This window comes from Sinocyclocheilus anshuiensis, unplaced genomic scaffold (assembly GCF_001515605.1).
Source record: "Sinocyclocheilus anshuiensis isolate Anshui unplaced genomic scaffold, SAMN03320099.WGS_v1.1 scaffold916, whole genome shotgun sequence".
Taxonomy (NCBI): Eukaryota; Metazoa; Chordata; class Actinopteri; order Cypriniformes; family Cyprinidae; genus Sinocyclocheilus; species Sinocyclocheilus anshuiensis.
In genome coordinates, this window is record NW_015548264.1 from 1,833,942 (window position 1) to 1,855,470 (window position 21,529).

At 38.1% G+C, this 21,529-nt stretch overlaps 2 protein-coding genes across 2 annotated transcripts in view; one reads left to right on the plus strand and one right to left on the minus strand.

Annotated features, from left to right (window-relative positions):
• The window catches only part of cry1a (cryptochrome circadian regulator 1a), a 15,243-nt gene extending 2,382 nt beyond the window's left edge, over positions 1-12,861 (minus strand). Inside the window, exons 1-13 of the mRNA XM_016443181.1 lie at positions 11,960-12,861; positions 4,524-4,632; positions 4,153-4,295; positions 3,540-3,724; positions 3,274-3,362; positions 2,163-2,303; positions 1,739-2,050; positions 1,508-1,659; positions 1,094-1,296; positions 700-807; positions 453-536; positions 250-327; positions 52-162 (exon numbers count right to left, since the gene is read on the minus strand). Of these exons, the coding sequence (XP_016298667.1) occupies positions 59-162; positions 250-327; positions 453-536; positions 700-807; positions 1,094-1,296; positions 1,508-1,659; positions 1,739-2,050; positions 2,163-2,303; positions 3,274-3,362; positions 3,540-3,724; positions 4,153-4,295; positions 4,524-4,632; positions 11,960-12,117 (1,866 nt within the window). The 5' untranslated portion in view covers positions 12,118-12,861 and the 3' untranslated portion in view covers positions 52-58. The remainder of the gene's footprint in view (positions 1-51; positions 163-249; positions 328-452; positions 537-699; positions 808-1,093; positions 1,297-1,507; positions 1,660-1,738; positions 2,051-2,162; positions 2,304-3,273; positions 3,363-3,539; positions 3,725-4,152; positions 4,296-4,523; positions 4,633-11,959) is intronic.
• A 3,056-nt stretch (positions 12,862-15,917) lies between these two features.
• LOC107655613 (ankyrin repeat and BTB/POZ domain-containing protein BTBD11-A-like) overlaps positions 15,918-21,529 on the plus strand; it is a 140,829-nt gene continuing 135,217 nt past the window's right edge. The window contains exon 1 of the mRNA XM_016443182.1: positions 15,918-16,931. Coding sequence (XP_016298668.1) covers positions 16,064-16,931 — 868 coding nt within the window. The 5' untranslated portion in view covers positions 15,918-16,063. The remainder of the gene's footprint in view (positions 16,932-21,529) is intronic.

Sequence of the window (21,529 nt, forward strand, 5' to 3'; positions counted from 1 at the left end):
TATTATTTTGACACACACACATTTTTTTTTCCCACACAACTAATGACATACCTGATGTTTAAGAGCTGCTCTGCCTCTGGACTTTTGAGCCTGTGGCAGGACCAGACTCCTCGCTGTGTCGTTTTCCAAATGTCTGGAAGGTGCTGCTGTGTAGCCCTCGTCCTGACAATGACATGTACAAATTATAATGCTGACTTTAAAATCTGTATGACATTAGACTGCCCTCTGCTTAAATGTGGAGGTCATTACCTGGCTGTACAGCAGGACCAGATATCTGCTGGGATTCTTGCCTGTAGCACATTGTGCTACTAGTGTTGCCTGAAAAACCTGCAAGATAAACAATCATGACATGTTTTGCATATAGAAAAATAACAATACTGCTGAGATTTAATGACAGATTGCTGATAATTGCAGATATAGATATTGATGTGTCATTGGCATAGCATTTGTACCTTGAAGTGGCATGCTGCTGCTTGTTTGGTGGTCTCCTTGTGAGTAAAGCATCGTTCTGCCATGCCATTCACCTTGAGAATAGCCTGAGATGAATTAAAGAAAATCTATCAGATATAGTAGTGTGTATGTTATAATTAGTTAATTCACAATTTAATTTTTCATTTTTTAATTGAAATTAAAATGAACAGACATGCCTAATATAGTGTAGCATGTATAAAATATAGGGAAGTTAGGGAGTGTCCAAACCTGAAGGTCCATTGACTTCTTTGGTCACATCTCCTGTTTGGAATCCCTTTATGGTTGTGGAATTCTCACTATTGCCATTAGGGTTGGATGGCACCATTGCCAGCAGTCCTGTAGGGAGAGAGGCATCAGTCAGAGAAGAACACAAACTTGTTCCATCCAGATTCTCTGCTAATCCAGGCATCCAATCATACCCAATTTACAAAACTCCTTTCAAAAATCAGCCCTCAATAGAAGCCAAAAGCCTATAAGTAGTTTATAAGGATTAATCACATTTACATCATTATTTTTTTGTAGGTATAAGTCCTTATCTGTCAAGAAATGTTGCAGGCAACATATTCAGAGAGTGATGTATGGTTTAGTGTGGCATTTTCTTTTCCCTTAGTCTTTGTCTTACCCAGGCCACGGTAGCAGGACAGTTGCTGGTAGATCTGTTTCATACGCTCTATGTTGAGGCGGCTTGCCTCGGCGTGAAGCACCATGGGTTTGGGGTAGTGTACACCAATTATACATTTGGCTGCTTTCTGGACGCTTTCAGGTGCATTCCAGGGGTCGTAGATATACTTTGCTGGGAAACCCCTTAACACTGGCAAATATCGCCTTCAACAGATAAAAGAGAGTAGATTTTATACATATGGGTCAAAGTTGAGATGTCCCATTTTGGTGGCCACATCAAATTACATTTACAAAAGTGATTTTAACGCATGTTAAATGCAAGTGAAAGTATCTACTTTAATGTTTCAATGTTTTTAAAGGTATTTTTAATAATCATTTAAATGTTCTTTGTTTTCGCTGTACAGTTGCAACTCACCGTATGTAGTCTCCGTTGGGGTCAGTGCGGTGGCCGAAGCCCACGGGACAGTAGCAGTGGAAGAACTGCTGGAAGAAAGAGCTACAGGACAGCCACATCCAGCTTCCTGCATTCGCGCTCCAGTCTGCATCCAGCAACAGCTCCTCGAAAACCTGTGAAGACACATGCATGTGAGTACTGCCACTGAAGGTCTGTCATATTAGTAAAATCACAATCATGAGCTCCTCATACTTTCATGCCCTCCTCCCAGCTGATCCACAGGTCTCCGCGGGTAAGGAAACAAGCGACTGCGTGTCGGGCCAGATGGTGGATCCAGCCCTCTTGTCTCAGTTGGGTCATGATGGCATCAATCCAGGGGAAACCCGTCCTGCCCTCAGCCCACTTGGCCAAAGCCTCTGGGTTTTTGTCCCACGGGATCTGCACACAAATAGGATTGCCTTCCATCTTGTCAAAGCGTGGGTTGTTGGTGGCAGCCGTGTAGAAGAATTCACGCCACAGTAATTGGCCATAGAGGGACAGAGGAGGTGAGCTGTTCTTTTTGACCTGTGGGGGAAAAGTTATCATTCAGCTAACTCTCTACATGTTCCCCGAGTCCGTTTAACATTAGCAACGTCATTTGAAGTACAGTGACATACAGATATGATAACATGCTGACCTTTCTGTAGAGGTCTGTGAGTTTGAAGTAGAAAAGTCGACAGGAGAGGCAGCCGAATCTTAAATATGGACTGAGGCCAGTGGGACTGGCCAACAGCGAATTGGCATTCATTCTTGGACGCTCAAAGTTGGCCACCCAAGCCTAGAACAAAAAAGTTGGTTATGAAAGAATCATTAATTTACTGCGCTCGTCAATAAGGATGGCCAGTGGTCAGCTTGACTTACAAACTTCTTGTTTTCTGTATTTTGTTGAACAAGTTATTTAAATGGTAAACATACACCACGGCTGAAAAGATTGGGGTAATGGAAAGCTTATTTATTCAGCTTTCAGATTGTGCAGAATCGTATGGTTTTGTTGTCCAGGGTCACATATGTCTTTACTATCACTTTTTATCAATTTAACATACCCTTGCTGAATTAAAGTATTAATTTCTTTCAAAAAAAGAAAGCAAAAATTTAACTGACACCAAACCTTTGTACAGTAGTGTCTATTGTTACAAATATTGTTACTGTTTTCAACATATACAGTAGAACAAAAAAGTTGGTTATGAAAGAATCATTAATTTACTGCGCTCGTCAATAAGGATGGCCAGTGGTCAGCTTGACTTACAAACTTCTTGTTTTCTGTATTTTGTTGAACAAGTTATTTAAATGGTAAACATACACCACGGCTGAAAAGATTGGGGTTGGTGTGATTTTTAATGTATTTGAAAGAAGTCTCTTATGCTCACAGAAGCTGCATTTATTTGATCCAAAATACAGTAAAAACAGTAATATTGTTGTCTTTACTGTCACTTTTGATCAATTTAATGCATTCTTGCTGATTAAAAGTAGGGAAAAAAATAATTAATTAAATAAAAAATGACACCAAAATCTGAATGTTAGTGTAGATGGTGAGGATTTTTTGAAAGAATATGAATATATTCATATGAATATGAATATAATATATCATATATAAGAATATATGATAATCTTGAAAGCATCAGTTAAAATGGGTCTGATTATTATCAACTCACTAAATGTCATTGTTTTCTGAATTTTTATAGTTTTAGTTATATTTATAACATTTCAATTCACAGCTGTAAATGTGTGATTCATGGAGTGTCTCCAACCTTCCTCTCCAGGTGCCTCTCCAGACGAGTGAGGGCCTCTGTTTCTCCTCCAGGCCACACAGCTGAGGACAGACCTTCTGTGTCAAAGCCTGTTCCAGAAAAACAATTCATCAACAATTACCATTTTTACAGGGTAAACACAGTAAAGGAAAGACAGTTTGACTGATTGCGGTTTAAGGATGTATTGCATACTTCATGTAGGTGAGTAGTTTAGTATGCTACACATTTCAGTTTTGAAGCTATTTTTTGAAAGACAGCAGACTAACCAAGCTCTTCCAAAGAAGGAACACCGAACTTCTCATCGTGGTCTTCAGAGACCGGCGTGGTGCACAGCCCCATGACTTCTGCTGTGATGGTCTCTGCCGGGGTCTCCACCGCCTCCATCCTGCTGATGAGGGTCTGGAAGCGCTTGTACGTGAGCGGAGACTGGCCTCCATTCAGCTCGATGATCCTGAGAGACGACAATCCACCAGTGAGTAAGATAAAGAATATCAGTTACAGTTGACTCTGCCTTAAAAATGTTACCAACTGTTGCCATCCACCACATCAGACAAGCTTTTGATCTTTTCTAATGTCAGTCTATGGTAGTCCTGTGTGTTTGAATAGGGTTTGAGTACAGACAGAAATTTATAGAGTTTTTATCCTAAAGTTTTTATCCTGTTTCCAAATTCTTTGATAAATCTTGATAAAAGTATTATTAAGAACACCTACATTTACTCCAAGGTAAATTAATGTTTTAAATTGGCATAATGATTTAGGAAAGTGCTGTAAAGCAAGCAGTGGCATTCAAGGGGGCAGAGCTTAGCAAAAGGTCAGTTACAACAAATTAATTATAGACCAAAAGTTTCACCAAAATTGAATGGATTTAGAAGTACTTACTTGTCCAGATCGTAGAGCGTGTGAGAGATGCGAACTATCACCTCCACACCTGCCTCATTGGCCAGCTTCTTGATGGCTGCGTCTCGCTCCTTTCCAAATGGTTCTGAGTCGTACTCGTAGGACAGACGAGTAATGTTCCACTCCTGGATGCATTACAAAATCATACCATTAGGGGGTGTAAAATATTCACTCATAGACACACAATAGTGAGAGAGAGAGCCAAGTCACGACATGTGGAAGATTAGATGAAAATGTCACATTTAAAGAGCTTTTTTTTTTGTTCTTTCTAATCCAGGATATTTCATAAATCAAAAACCTTATCCTGGTGCAAGATTATTACTATACTGAAACATAATTCAGTCAACTGAAACCTTAAAGAGCCTGGGGAAGACATCGGTGGGTTGGCCACGGATAACGAAGAGTCGTGAGTTGAGTTTGCGGAGGCTGGCGTCCAAGTCTTCCAAACACTGCAGTAAAAACCTGAGCAACGAGAGACATGACATGTATTTATAGCCACATACTGACAAATAATATCATGCACATAATAAAAGTCTAATAATAAGGCAGTTATACTCTCACAATAACTATTGCAATGCTATTACACTGTGCAACAGAATATATTGAAGTGTAAAACATTTCAAAGGAGGCAAGGCATTGAACAGATATAGGGTAAAAATAGAAACTATCTGCTGACAGAATAACTGCTATAATAATTATAGATTATTACTTGCTGAAGCGACAATGTATTGCAAAAGGTTTCAACCTCACTCATTTTTCCAATGTTGTACCCATTTTTTTTTTACAAAAAATATGACAAAATCGAATTCTCTATGATATTGTTTTTTTATTTATAAACACACAAACTCAAACATTTTAAGTTGCTTTTATTAAAAAATAATTTTCTTTTTGTAAATATAAAGTTGTGTGTGTGTGTGTGTGCGCGAATACTCCATTCCTGCTTTGCAAAATAGGGGCAAAACATAGGAAATACGGAACGACTGACTCAGTTTGGCACCACTGGCAACTGCTAACTGAACATTGATATGTTTATTATGCACTGAGCTGAAATTAAAACAGGCTACCGCCCTTATATAGCTGTCATTATGCATGTACAGACACTCATTCATCTTTCAAGAGATGCACTCCAATGACCTTGAATTCACTGTTCTGCTGTACACAAAACTGAATACATTTCGAAGTTTTGAACCTTGGAAAAATCCAGTGATTATTTCATCCTAAACCACGTAACTTGTAAACAAGACCTTACATTTACAATTATTCATCCTTGGCATTCGTTCTACCATTTGAGCTACAGCTGCAGTGTGTTATTGACCCTATTGTCTGCAGGATCTCACATAACCTCAAGAGCTGAGTAAGTGAAAAACTCCAGTCTCCAAAGCTAAACTCTCCTCAACCCCTAAACCAGGGGTTTTCAAACGTTTTGGGGCCAGGGACCCCTTACAGGGCAGAAGATTTTCCAAGGACCCCCTCATAATTATAACAGTTTTTAAGGCTAAAGTTTAATGTGGGTAGGAGAAATTAATATAATATGAATGTTTTATTGGTGCAAATGGTCCCCATTGTATATGTACTTTTTAATAATACAGCATAATTAAATTTACCATATTTTCCGGAAAGTTGCACCAGGTCAGAGGGGGGGGATAAAACAAAACATAAGTTGCATTGGTGTGTAAGTCACATTTTACTATTACTTTCAGAAATAATTTAAATACTGATTAGGTCACATTTATTTTAAATGCCATAGGCGCCGATCCCGTGGGTGCTCGTGAAAAACACAAGATAGTCTTCGTTCATTTTAACCAATAAGAAATGGATTGCAGCTTTTACAACTTTATTCTCGTATTTATAGTTCATTTGAGGCAGTTTTTGGCATTATTTTAATGGCAAATGTCGAGAGTGCATTATTGTAATACGAGAGGGCGCCAGCACGAATCTCTCGGCTTACAGCGGGCTTGCTCTCCATTATATATATAGTGATCATGGCTCTGTGCTCCCTCAGATATTACGTGTAACTCAACTTTGTCCTGTGAACGCGCGAATAAGTGCTTTTTGTAAACGGGTATTTATTAAATAATTTTATTTAGTGAAGCGCAAACCATCATAGAAAAAATGTGTGTATTATTTATTTGGTTGGTAATTGCATGCATTTCACTTCGCAAGATCAATTTTGTGTAGTGAATTCATCAAACGCACCATCAAACGGTGTATAACCTACTCTAGAAAAAAACTAACACCCAGTATAATGAATTACTGAGTAATGAGAATGTTTAAATATGTTAAGCATTTGTTGCGTATGTGTATGATAACAGCCCAGTTATCATTTACTTGTGTAAACAGCGGTGAAAATGTGTTTTATAAAAAAAATAAAATGCTAGTTTTTTTGCACTCACAAGAAACATAAACCGGCGCCTATGGCTATGCCCATAACAAACTAAACTTACTTACTAAAAACTTAAACTTAACCACATATTTAGCTCGCAAACCTCTTATTCGGCATGAATCGTTTCCATGAGTGAATCGTTACGCAGTCTAACATTTGGTTGCTAAACTATTAGGCTACTTATGTAAAGAAGGCTTTGTAATTCTCTCATGTCCGAATATTTACTAACAGCATCCTTCACATATGCAAAAAAGTGTTTGGAAAAACACCACGGCATGCTCACGCTGACCCGCAAAACCTACATATTGTACAACAGACAAGTTAAATTGAGTCACCAAATACCTTTTGTAGGTTTAGTTGTCTCATTTAGTTTGCTGATGATGAGGCTGTGATGTCAAGTTGCAATGCTAGAACTGATATGTTGTGTGCGCGCGGGAGGCGCCAGCGCGAACACTTTGGATTCCTTATATCAGCGGAAAAATGTGATATCTGTCAGATAAGAGCGAGGCATCATTCAAAACGGTCTATTTTTATTTGTGTACCTTCAAAATGACAGTGAAACATTGTGCTTTTGTAAAATAAAGAAAACAAACAAAATGCGCTTGCCGTCTTGGTCTATGTGAACCACTTCCTAAAATGAAGAAAAACTCAAAACACGGACTCGATTCTGTCTACTTGTCAAACAGACATGAGAAATATATTTAGCTATATAAACCTTGAAGTGCCCGCTTTTAAGTGTTTACACTTATAAACACTGCTTATTTGACATTAAAGGGGTCATATGATGCTTTTTTTAAAGATCATTATTTGGTGTATTTGGTGTAATAGAATATGTTGACATGCTTTAATGTTCAAAAAACACATTATTTGTAAAATACTGTACATTATTGTAGGTCCTCTATGCCCCGCCTCTCTCAAACGCTTCGTTTTCTACAAAGTCCCTCCTTCCGACACCCTTTAATACATTATATAAGCCACTTTGGAATATAAATCATAGCACGTTTCAGAAGATAAAAAAAACGCAAGTTGCAGTCCGGAAAATACGGTATAGCTAATTATTTTGCGGACCCCCTGTCTTTGCGTCACGGACCCTTGGGACCCAGTTTGAAAACCCCTGCCCTATAGACAACCTCGGATAATACTGGCCAAATTATATTTGATCTCAAATGAAAGCTCTCTAAAACTTTTGCTCTCTAACCCTAACCCTGTCAGACAAAAGAATGTTATGTAATATGCATTTTGAGGATTCCTGTCTGGGTCTTAGTGCAGACACTAGCTTAATATATCTTGGCATGACAGTTTTGCATAATCTTCAATACAAAAACCTTAATTCATTTGACATATGATAGTCGTGTTTCTCTCTGGACTGTAAAACTAATCATAAGATGCTAAAGAAAGTAGCCTGGTGCTCTACAGAGTGGCCAATCAAATATTTATTTAGTGTCACATGGATTACTGTCTGTTTGAGGATGATTCATCATGGTTCTCTGATAGAATTATCAAAATAAAAGCAAGATGGATAAACTGAATGTAGCAGGAGGGATCTGAGCCATGTTGATTGACCAGAATATCAAAGACTATGTGTTTTGACTTGGGACAAAGTTTGTGGTTGTTTTTGAAAAGTCTCAAAATACAGTCAAAACAGTAACAGTTCAATAACAGTTTCTGTTTCAATATATTTTAAAATGTAGTTTATTCTTGTAATGCCAGAGCTGAATTTTCAGCAGCCATTACTCCTCTTTAGTGTCACATGATACACAAGAAACATTTCGTAGTGTTATCAATGTTAAAAATAGTTGTGCTGCTTATTATGTTTTTGAAAATCAAGATACATTTTTTAAGGATTCTTTGATAAATAGAAAGTTCGAAATAACAGCATTAATTTTAAATCCATCTATGGTAACAATATAAATGTCTTTACCGTCACTTCTGATTAATGCATCCTTGCTGAATAAAAGTATTAATTTCTTTCAGAAAAACTCCAACTAATCTTACTGACAAACTTTTGAGCGGTAGAAAATACACCTAATAATGCAGTCCACATGTAGCAGGATGCAGCACACAATACAAACGTTAATACTCTGATTAGAAACAGCTGTGTTTAGAGGCTGACAAAAAACCTGTGACCAGCTCAACTAATACAGTGGGGACCAGAAGTCTAGAAAATTGTTCAGAATCAGTTTAGGGCTGCACGATCACATATATGATCGTGGTTTTGCGCAACTTGTCAGTGAACAACGGCTCTGTGTAGTAAATGCTGCTTCATGTGAAAGCACGCACGTGATGGAGATTACCGCTGATTACAGAAGCGGCTTTACTGACAAGATGCGCATTAAATATCGCATGCGATTTATCGTGGAGCCCTAAATCAGTTTATTCTTGCGTCATTTAACATTTTTGAAGTTTTCGAAATCCTGACATGGAAAAAGATCCCACATTTTCAACATGCTCTGTTTTGGATCTAAGTGTATATCCTTGTTTACAGATGATTCATGCTGCAGCAAAACATCTGTCTTTTTATTTCCGTACTGTTGTATGATCCTGCCTGCTCTGCATCTGCTCGCAAGAAACGTTGTCCTCTGCTCGCAGTCAGTGATAATGTGTAAATCCCTATCTAAGCCATAGCCTCCCTCTCTTTGTCATTGACTCACAGCCTTATGATCAGAATCAAAGACTTGTCTCCCAGTCGTCTGACCCAGTGACACACAAACAGAACCCGGGTCAGACAGAGCACTGCAGTATCATATTATATGACAAGCTGCATCATTGTTGTAATGATTGCAGAGATGATATAGTGCATCAAGTTCAAATGTAAAATTAAAGTCTAGCAACTTTGTGGTGTATGTTTTTTCCAAAATCAACTCATCAATTTACCAAAGCCATGCATAATTATTCTGATTTCATTTACTTGTCCCTAATTAGACAGATTTTACAGAGCCAGTAAAAGATAAATACATCTTCAGTAACCAAGCAAGCATATTAAAAGAAATCTAAATCCTATTGTTATTACTTTATTATTTTATATCTTGAAAATTTTTACCATCTATCTTTCCCAGTTTATGTAAACTGGTGGTACCAGAGCCTATTTTGATTCCATGGTGAATAAAGTAGGTCACCACAGCTGAGCACGTTATTAAGCATTTTGTAGTAACCCTCTATAACACACTGACCCATTTTAGTTCCCAACACAATGGAGACACAAGAGAGCAGATGAAGGCGGGAGACACTAAGTGCTGTTACATCATCACCCAGCATACAATCAGATCACCTGTGTCGTCCAGCAATAGGCCTCACTTCGAGTGTGTGTGCCAACATACATTTATAGAAATGGACACACTTGCACACACACCACATGCTATAGTGATTGTATATATTGCACAGGGTGTAAAAAGCTTTTTAAAACAGCACAGATCTTTATCATTTACTCATCCCCGGTTGTTCCACACCCATATAATTTACTTTCTAACGTGAATCACAAAAAGAGATATTTATAGAATGTCCAAGCTGGTCTTTTCCATACAATCAGGCACGATTTTGAGTGAATATTACATTTCAGTCTGTTTCTCACTCAAATCTACCATAAGACTTGTATATAGTGATGTTTTTTTGTCCGTTTTGCAGCTTACAGGCTCAAGTTCCCATCTACTTTTATTTAATGGAAGAGCGTTTTTTTCAGAACTCCTTGTGTTCTGTGTTGGAAACTACATGAGGGTGAGTAAATAAAGACATATATTTGTTTATGGATAAACTATCCCTTTAAGAGTTTAAGAGATGTATAGTAAGCAAGCATGGGTGTGGAAGACTGATGCAAGGGTCTGTATTATGTAATACTGCTTGTAGTATAAGAATACAAAACAGAGACTGTAACTAATGCATTTGTGTAGCTTTTTGGATATGCAAATTTATAGATATGAAAAAAATGTATTTATTCTTTAAATATTTATTTTTAATATTACTGGAATACAATTTCAATAGTCTAACCGTTGCCAAATTATAAACCTCCACGTGCTGAGCATTTAGCAGCAACTCACTGACCGTTTAGGCAGTTGAGTTTTATAGTATCATAAACTGTGTGTGACCTCACTGGGACACAGGGTCAGAAAAAGTTTATGAACACATTTTGGCTCCTCTTTGAAAACTAAAATAGCCTTGCATATAAACCTTGACTTGGTATAAGTCCGTTTTTTATTACAATGCCATTCAGAAACCTATTCAGAAGCGCACTGACACTGATGGACAAGCTGCAATCTGTCAATAGGACCTTGCTCAACCAGTCAGTAGACTCAACTAGTTACAAACATACTAGTTTCTCTTTAGTAATTCAGATACTATGACATAATACATTCTCTATGGCAAAGAGATGCACTGGCTGCAATCAGTCATTCATTTTTATCTCTAACCAGTCTATAAATCTACTAAATGACCACTGATAAATTGCCAACACTTATCATCATTAAAAGAAAGTCTATAAGTCCAATAAGTTTTGTTATTACTATACTGGTAGCAGTTTAACTTAAGAGTTGTATTATTTGTAACACGTTGTTTGAAATGCATATAGAGGTTCTGCTATATCATGCAAAAGTATTTTAATAAAGCACTTTGATCTCATTGCATCCTTGCAGTGATGTCATTGTAACAGATAGAATAGAGTAATAGAATAGCTGTAGATTAAAGAGATTATAATAGAACACATTATGAAAATGCTAGAATGAAACCAAATAGAATAGCATAGATTAAAACTGGATATAATCTATTATGATATATCGGATGAGAATAGATAAGAACAGGAAAGAAAAATAAGAGTAGAATAGAAAATAATCAGTGGAATAGATTAAAATAGAACAATCATAACAGAATGGATAGATTCCAGTAGAATAGAATGGTAACACTTTAAAATAAGTTTGCATTTATTAAAATTAGTTAACTACATTAGTTAACATGAACTAACAATGAAAATATAAAGCATTTATCAATTTTAGTTCATGTTAATTTCAACATTTACTAATATATTGTTAAAATAAAAACGTAATAATATTTAATGGAACTAAGTTAACATGATCTGTCAATGAACAGTTGTATTTTAACTAAACATTAATAATGAGCAATACATTTGTTACAGTTTGCTTTGTTAATGTTAGTTAATGCATTTACTAACGTTAACTAATGGGACATTAATGTAAAGTTTTAGCAATAATTAATTTTAGAAACAGATGATAAGAGTAGAATAGAAAATAATCAGTGAAATAGATTAGAACAATCATAATAGAATGGATAGATTGCAGTATATTTACAGTAGCCTATTATTTTTTTGTTAGAAACAGATTATTATTAGTAGACTGCTCCAAATAAGATTTTGCAGTGCATTCCAAACACACACATTTTAATATCTGGCGTCCGATCCATTACCTCCACCTGCTGATCCCGACGTTGGAGGATCCGGCGAACCAGGGGTCGAGGATGTACACACAGCGGACACTGTGCGCTCCCTGGATAGAGTCTCCGAGTGAAGGATTGTCGTGGAGCCGCAAGCCCTTCCTGAACCAGTGGACCGTATTTACCACCATTACTCCACTTCAAGTCCCTTCAACCGTTTGTAGTATGCTGGGGTGATTCGATATAGACCTCCTTTCGCGTTGCCTTACTACACACTCCAAAGAAGAAACTGCTTTCAAAAGCGTAAAAAACGACAAGTTATCTAATAAAGTCACTATGTATGCGCGTGCAAATGATTATGGATTATGTCCGGCAAAAAAATAATTAGCCTTGCTCTAACAAAACACTTTCCATTTTCATGTCTAATGATTTGGAACACGACCACAGTTGAAGCATTGGGGCGCACGCTGGCTACCCGCGCAACAGCCGAATACACGACCGGCTTTAGGACCAGGACGCAACGCAAAGTACACTTCCCTGTTGTATAACTTGTTTTTCTGAATTACCCAAAATAATCAACAATACTGTGCATGTTTTATATCTCGCTTGTGAAGCAAGTTGATCTGTGAGTTGACTTAAATCTCAATGCGCGCAGTCTTCCAGTTGAAGTCAATTCGGAGACGAGCGAGCCCTAAATCAGCGCGATTATGTAAATATTAATATTGGCCCGAGCCCTTCGTAACCGCGTTACTGGCAGCTGTCGCAAAATAAAGCAATATCTCGCATGAAGTGAGATCTCATATTAGGTATTCATCGTGTCTTGGTTGTTTCCTTCAACGTTGTGTCCACTTGTGAATATTTTCCCACGGAGAAGATTCCATAGACTTTCAGCCATGCAATGCAATCGGTAGACTAAACTCCACCTAGTTGAGTGCGCACATGAAATAGCGCGTTCTGTTTGGTCAAGCCCTAGTGTGACGTAGTTGATCCTCAGTCACGTTCCTTTGATGTGATTATCTAACTGTAACACACTAACCAGTTATACTTTATAAAAATGCTGTTCATTACATATTGTGAATGAACATTAGTCTTGATGTTGTTTATGTTAATATGCACATAGCCTATATGTGCATATAATTACAATGCTATTGTTTATACAAAATATTAACGAAATTGTAAACATTATTAAAAATTGATGTATGTGCAAACTGCATATATAAACATTGCGAGGTTTGATTTATACGTTGCAACCCCATAAAGACCATCAAGGACTGTGGTGTTCAGTCCTCGAATTTGATTGGCTGGATCTGCAGTACCCGGATAGGCACATGAGAAGCGACATGAGCAAACTCGTGTCAGTGTGCTGTGTTTTCCTGAAGAAAGATGGCACTGTTGAGACGTGCTGTTAAAATCGCATTTTTTTCCAAGAATTGTTGGCAGATATTTATTTTCTGGACTTATTTTGGCGTTCTTTACACAATAGAAAGCACCAGTTATCTGCATGAATACAATTCTGGTCATATTCCTTACATCTCATCATTTTTAGCAAAATTGCATTTTGTTGACCATTTAGTTAACGATTATGCTATTTAACATAATATATATTTACTTATACTGCAAATGACAAAATAATAATGGTCCTTTAAATATGTTTACATACCCCTTTGGTTCTTTTAATATCATGTCTTGCCTTATCAAGCATCAGTGACTCTTTGTCCCTGGTTTGTTTACAAACCACTTTTCATGGGATGGGGATGGGGGGGATTGGGGGGATGAGGGGAGCCTCCATGTACTGTAAGGTCTTTGCTTTCCCAGCATACTCTGCACATTTAAGTTTAGATGCTGCCTCACCAAGAAGGAGTTAGTAGATCCACATTCCTAGATGTCAAGTATGCATATGTTTATCTAGCATAGCGTTAGTTCTGGCAGGTCACGTTAGTCAAGCTCGCATCAGCTGACTCTCAGCTGGTCCCCATCAACCTATGGGAATACGACACCTATCTAAGCATTCATATATAAGGTCCTTGACGATAGTGGTCCTGACAGAAAATGTATTTAAAATACTGCAATAACATATTGCTACCACTTTTATTTATAAGAATACTTATATTTCACCATCATTTTTCTATGCAACATCATTTATGTATGCATGTTGCTGTTTCAGCCAAATAGTAGCTTGAAAAATGTCTGAATGTGTGAGGTTACGTATGCAATTCATTGCCAACCATAAAACATGAACCGTAGTATCTGTATAACCAAATTAAACTTTCCAGATGAGGAATGAATCTGGAGATCTAGACTTAATTACACATTTCTTATTCATACTTGTTCTTTTTGTCCTAATATAACCGTAATGGTCTCTGTGTTTCCATAAGATGGATTTTTTATGTGAGCTATACATAAGCACCAAATACATTGTCACCTTTGTGTTTCCAGGCAACAAGCAATGATGGAAGAACATGTGAAGGAGAAATCTTAATTAAGAAGAACAACCTCTGTATCCCAGCCTGCCGCTGCTGCGGACTGATTTATTCACAGGCACTGCATATCTAAGGTCATTACTAAAATATGTAGAACAGATGAAATTTGAATGAAAGCATAATTGTGCTTATTATAGCAAATATTGAATGTCAGTTCAATCAGTGCCTTTAATAGCTTAAAACACTTTAATACTAATAGAATTAGTTTATTTCTGTTGAAAAAATATTGTCCATATTACTGATTTAATGAACAGGAAATTAGATAAGGATCAGAGTGGTTTTAATAAGAATATTAGACAGTGTTACATTGGATGCAACCGAGGCACAATGTAGATTTTTGATAAAGCACTCGTTTTTGATAATGACTAAACATTTGTGCAAGGTTTTTTTTGTAATAAGCATCTTTATTCATAAAAAGGGAATGATGGTTATAAACAGCATGTTTTTCTGCTGTGAGCACTGAACAGTCAAGTGGAAATAACAGGTTCAGTTATATAATCTTCCTGCCAAAATAATTTGCCCCATATTCACAGAATAAAGGCTATTACTCAGTATCACCTAGAGAGGGCGCCAGATACGCAACAATTTTCCATCAATGCGCCAAATGTCGCCTTCTATTCGTATTAATAATGAGCTTGATAAGGAGACAGACTGCAAGACTTCTCACGTCAAAACAATTAGTTTATTTTCACGCTAGAACACTTGCATAATTAAACACACAAAGCCTTTAGACGTTTTTAAATCTATTCTTGTACAGCGTGCTTGTTTCATTCCAGAACTTTTTTTGACAATTCTGAAGTAATTGCCTGAGTTACATTTTAGATGGATAGAGAGATGAAAGGTGCAGAAGCTGTGCAAGCGATTGCTTTGATCTACAAATTTCAGAATCATCGCGTAAACATCCTCCGGCTAGAGAAGCATGTCGAGTTGATAAGAGAGAAGAGTGTTTAGAAGAGATTATGAGGTTATAATCTTGTTCCATATACAATTATATATATATCATAGAATAATGATTTATAATTGTATAATATTATAACAATATAAATAATAATAATATAATTAATAAATATTAATTTGTATTAATGTCTCCTATTTAATTATTCGTTTGTACAAATATGCAGATACTGATATTTTTCAATCAAAATCTGCATTTTGCTCATATATGTCATTTTTAAGGATAACCGTTTTAAAATTTGAAAGACACTACTAGTATGAGACTATTTTTCTGATTGATTTTACGTTTTGAAAGTGAAAAAGGCACCCATGTACTTTTGGAGCCTGTCGATTTGTTCATAAGTTATTTCAATTTGCATAGTCCCTCCCTCCTTGAGAGTGATTTATGTATAGCCCCCTCCTCCTATGAGTGCTTCATTTGCATAGCTCCTCCCCAGATGAGTGGTTTTGCAGTGAATGATGCAGTGGTTGGTGAAGGCGTTCTGAGCTCTCGAATTACGCAGCCAAAGTTGGGAGCAGAGGCGCGCGTTGGAGATATATATATTTTTTTCTGGTCACTGCGCGCGCTTGTAGATTGTGTTTGCGCGTGAAATTAGTTGGCAATACATTCCTCTACTGCTCCGAGGACAGGGCGCGCCACAGGAACGGGCTTTGGGGTTTCTTTAAAATATCAGGCATAAGCCTAACATTATGAGGTGCAGCCATGGCAGGCAAGGGTAAGACAGCTGCGAGGACGCTGGAGGATTTAACGCTCGATTCCGGTTATGGTGGAGCGGCGGATTCCTTCAGGTCGTCCAGCGTGTCGCTCTGTTGCTCGGACACGCATCTGTCGTATGCACATGGGGGCAACTGCTGGCATCTGACTGAATCCATGCACAGCAGACACAACAGTTTGGACACGGTCAACACAGTCCTGGCGGAAGACACGGAGATCCTGGAGTGCTCGGGCCAATGCGCCAAACTGCCCGAGCTGGAGGAGGACGTGCCGTGGAGTCTTGGAGAGGTGGAAGGCGCGCTGCGCAAAGACGAGGAGCTGTGCGTGGGGAATGCGTCGCGGGAGATCCTGGCCAAGCTCTCCGCGCTGGTCAGCCGCGCGCTGGTGAGGATCGCCCGGGAGGCGCAGCGCCTGAGTCTGCGTTACGCCAGATGCACCAAGCACGAAATCCAGAGCGCCATCAAGATGGTCCTCTCGTGGACCATCTCCGTAAACTGCATCACTGCGGCGCTCAGCGCGCTGTCGCTATACACCATGAACACGGGCGATAAGTTCAGCCGGGGCAAGTCTGCCAGATGCGGACTCGTCTTCTCCGTCGGGAAGTTCTTCGGGTGGATGGTGGATAGCCGGGTGGCCCTGCGCATCCACGAGCACTCGGCGATCTACCTGAGCGCCTGTATGGAGAGCCTGTTCCGAGAGGTGTTCAGCCGGGTGCAGAGGAGCGCGCTGGTGGAGAAGGAGAACGGAGTGCCAAAGTTTTCCGTGGAGACCCTGGAACAGGCCATAAATAACGATTCGGAGCTGTGGGGTCTTTTGCAGCCGTATCATCATCTCATTTGTGGCAAGAACGCAAGCGGTAAATGTTTACACTTTTTTAGGGTTACACTTTATGTAAGGTGTATGGCGTTGTTATAGTGAAATTACATAAATAAATAATATTAACTACATGTACTTACTATAGGGTTACGTTTAGGATTAGTTTCTTGTAATTATACATAATTTAGTAAGTACGTGTAATGTAACTGGTTAACCTTAAAATGAACTTTTACCTATTTTAGTCTCAATAATAGTCAACCTGAATATTTAGAACGTGCTTTTTATTTATTTAACCAAATCGTGCACTTTTTGTCATTGATTCATGCTGGTTTTATGATGCAGTTGAATTGAAATGCACCTGAGCTCAGTCACAAACCTATTTTGAGGTCAGTCAGCAGTTGTTCTACCCATCTACCTACTTACCTCCTACTTACCTTCTTTTTTTGATAACACAATTGAAAGTGTGTTTCATAATAGCTGCCAACATGCACTCTTAAAATACTTTACCAGCATCTAGAACATCCACGGAACCTTTCCATTGCACAAAAGAAACAATGGTTCTTAAAAACTGTTTGGCGAACGGGTCTTTGTGCAACCCAGATCGGTTCTTATGTGGCATCACTGTAAAAAAACCCACTTTTGGAATCTTTATTTAATCAGATCCCTGCACCTCGTCGGTTGGTAACATTGTGTATGATCCCAGCTTCATAAATGACGTCTGCTTCTCTGCAGCACTGTTGACTTATTTATTTCTCTGGGAGATAAATAACTTCTGTGGGAGGACATGAGTGAGTCCCAGCAGGATGTTTGTTTTCAGACTTCTTATTCATTTAGACACTGTAACAGGTGCAAACACAACGGGAAGGGCGTCACACTGTGTGCCGCAGTACCTTTTCCCTCCACCTGTTGAAACTCGATTTTGGTTTCTGCCATCAGGGGCTTATTTTGATGACATAATCAAGGAGCCTTATTAGTAACATGTAAGGTTGCTATCCATTTCTGAATGTGATTAACAACCACTCATTGAGCGATCAGTTTGGGCTAGGTCTGCTTTATGGTTGAGTCAGATTCCAGCAAGCCATAAAGATTCCTACAATAAAATTCCACTCTTTGCTATTCATGACGCAGCTCTAGGAGTTGACACACTTTGCATTATCACAGGCATGCCTGTGCTTTCTCTGGAAATCTGATGTGATGGACAGTTGGAGAGTATACCAAAAGATCTACAGAACAGAGCTGCATATCGGTATTCTCATTAACACTGTTTGTGGCAGTAATCTGCTTTGGCCACCCTATAAACACCCCTTTTATATGCAATAGAGCAGGTAACATACATCTTTATGCCCATTAGGGCAGGATTTTCTTTGTTTATGCAAATGCTTTTTAGCTGCAGAAAATGATCTTTTACTCACCGTCATGTCATTACAAACTCATATAACTTTATTTTGTCTGTAGAACACAAAAGAAGAAATTTTGGAGAATGTAACAGGTGTTCTTTTTCATGCAATTACAATGATTGGAGACTGAAGATTTTAAGATTCAAAAATCGACTAGTGTATAACTAAGTATATGACTTCAAATGTTAGAGTAGACTTTTACATTGTTACAAAAAAAATCTATTGCAAATAAACATAATTTTTGAACATTATATATTCATCAGAGAATCTTAAAAAAATGTATCCTGTGTTCTACAAAAATATTAAACGCAACTGTTGTCAACACTGATGATAATAAGAAAAGATGAGCACTAAATCAGCATATTAGACAGATCATGTGACACTGAAAACTGATGCCTGAAATTCAGCTTTGCTGTCTCAGTGATACATTACTTTTTAAAATTATATTAAAATAGAAAACAGTTATAATATTTCACAATATTAGCATTTTACAGCTTTTTTGATCAAATAAATGCACCCTTGGTGCTATAAAATATTATTTTAAAAACATAAAAAAAAAATATATATATATCTTACCAAACCCAAACTTTTTAACTGAAGTGCAATTTAATTTATTTTATTAAAAATTCATTTCGTTTTAATTTTTTAGTTTTCTAAAAAATTAGGGTCAATGATTTTTTATGGTGCTTTTACATTTACACAGATGCATTAAAGCTCCAGTTTCCATTTATTGTAATTGAAGAATGTACTGGATGCTCTTTTCCATACAAATTTAATCTTTTTTGGAGTAATTTGTTCCTTTAATAGATTTTGGGTTTGTCCTTGATGGAAGGCCACTATTATATTGCAGAAATTGTAATGAAAAATTATGTGATCCAAAACGTGCTTTGTTCCATGTCTCGTTTCTTTTCTTTTTTTGTACCTGCCACCTTTCCAATGCCGAGATTTTGGCAGATTTCTGCAAGGCCTCTTGTGTTTTTCGCAGTGTCAAAATGGCCTTAGAAGGTTCAGTTTTGGAGTAAATTGGTGTTGCTCTTAGCAGCTTTCAGAATACAGCAGTAATTGCAGCACTGGTTGGTGATCAGCTCCTATATCTCGACCTTATACTAGACTAGAAGCAGTAAGACAGCCCTTTTTTATATGAGCACGTCCAAGGTTGTTATGCATTGCTGATTTGTTGATTGATTGATATATGTTGGTTTCTCCTCTATGATTATCTAATTTTCTTCCTTTACCCTCGTTCTTTTCATGCCCGGCTCCCTACTCTTCTCGAATACAAGAATGGCTGTCCAACAGTGTATAGTTGCTTGAATAGTGGTTATGGTCAATTTTCCGTGGCCCACCCAGCAGGGTTGATTATCGACACACGCAACTGACAGAGCGTTTACAGGAATAATGTGCTCTCTCGCTGCAAGAAAGAAGGAGAACAAAGAGTCAAAGTTAAAGCGAAAGATGTGGAGGGACAAATTGAAAAGATGACCATGTCGGAATTGGGAGGAGAGAGGTGATAAAGGTGAATAAAATGATACAAGAAGAGAAATGACTTGCGGTGAGATGGTGGAATGAGAAAGTTGGAAGAAAATTAGCGTGAAGACACCAATATTAGGATAAAAGAGCAAGAAGGACTGTTGATAGGGTTTTGTGTCTTATGTAGGAGGTGGAAATCCGAAAGGGCCGCGAAAAGAGCAGACTGTGAGTCCCAGATAAGCCAAGAAAATGTAATTTTAGTTCTTGGTATGAAGGGGTTTTGTTGCCTCCCGCAAAATATTGCATCTCTTCAATTTCGTTCGGTGCACAAGCTGTCCCTCCACATCTATTATTGATGTATAGCTAATGTCGCTCCTCGATTTTGGTGTAATTTGTTTTTCATGAGTTGCTGACAGCAGTCGTTTCACTTGTTACTTGTCAAGCACATATAGGCTACACGTCAGTCAGGAAATGTGTCCCCTAAGACGGCTGAAAAGTGAGAGGTAGTTTCTCCGCCTAAATGTGCTTGTGAAATGTTGCTTCGGGGTGTTTTGAACTCGATACCAATGCAACAGATGGTCAGCTGGCTCCAGTGAAGCTTGTGAAGTCTTTGATGTATCATGTTGGATGTATGGCAGATTTAGGACAGACAGAGCAATACAATAATAGTCAAATATGAAGATTTAAAATGCAGTGAAGAGAACAGCCGGAGGCCCAACTTACTTTACTGAAGTGTTGCCTCTTCCATGTGTCATTTCCAAAATCTATCAACAGCATTTCTGTTATATATATCGGTAAGATTTTAGAAAGAAGTGTCTTATGCTCATCGAAGCTACATTTATGTGATCAAAAATACAGTAAAAGTTACAATTTAAAATAATTTTTTATTTCAATATATTTTAAAATGTTATTTATTTCTTTGATGTCAAAGCTGAATTTTCAGCAGTTCTTCAGTGTCACATGATCCTTCAGAAATTGCATAATATGCTAATTTGGTGCTCAAGAAAAATATCTGATTATCATGCTGCAAATAGTTCTGCTGGTTAATGTTTTTGTTGAAGCCATGATACATTTGTTTTTCTGGATTCACAGAATTGAATGATAATATCTTTTTTGACTGGATTGTAAATTGATGCTTGAGAACCAGATCAGTTGTAAACAACAAATTATTCAGACCGGTTTTGTGAACCAGATCAACTGACTGATTGAAAAGTCTGATTCAGAAGTCTGACTTTGAAATAAAGTGCACAAGATATTTTTATGGTGCTTTTGTAGTAGAGCCCGACCGATATATTGTTTAGCCGATATGAGCCTGTCACCGATATATCGGTATCGGCGAATATGCCGCCGATACGCCGCTGATATGAAATTTTTTTTTACAGAGCATATAACGCAGATAAAATGCTTGAAATGGTGTAATTACTTAGTTTGTCCAGCAGAGCGCGCTCCATTGTTTGCTACTGGCGACCTGGATGAAACGCTTTAAAGTTTAGGTCTGTGGAAAACCATTGAAACTTTGAACGACCATATCTCCGTAACGGCGCGGCAGATCCGCACCAAATTCGGGGGATCCCTTCAGCTCGAGGAACCCTCTTGAATGTGAATCGAGTGTACGTCTCGAGGCCCTCTTTCAAATGAGACCACCCCCGCGTCGATAGCCCCTGGGATTCGGGAGTTACGGGTGGTTAAATTCGCGGTCCGGCGCCGACCGATCTAGCGATTCCGGGGGGCTACCGATGCGCAGAGGGTGGCGTTCGATAGGGCTCCTCGAGCT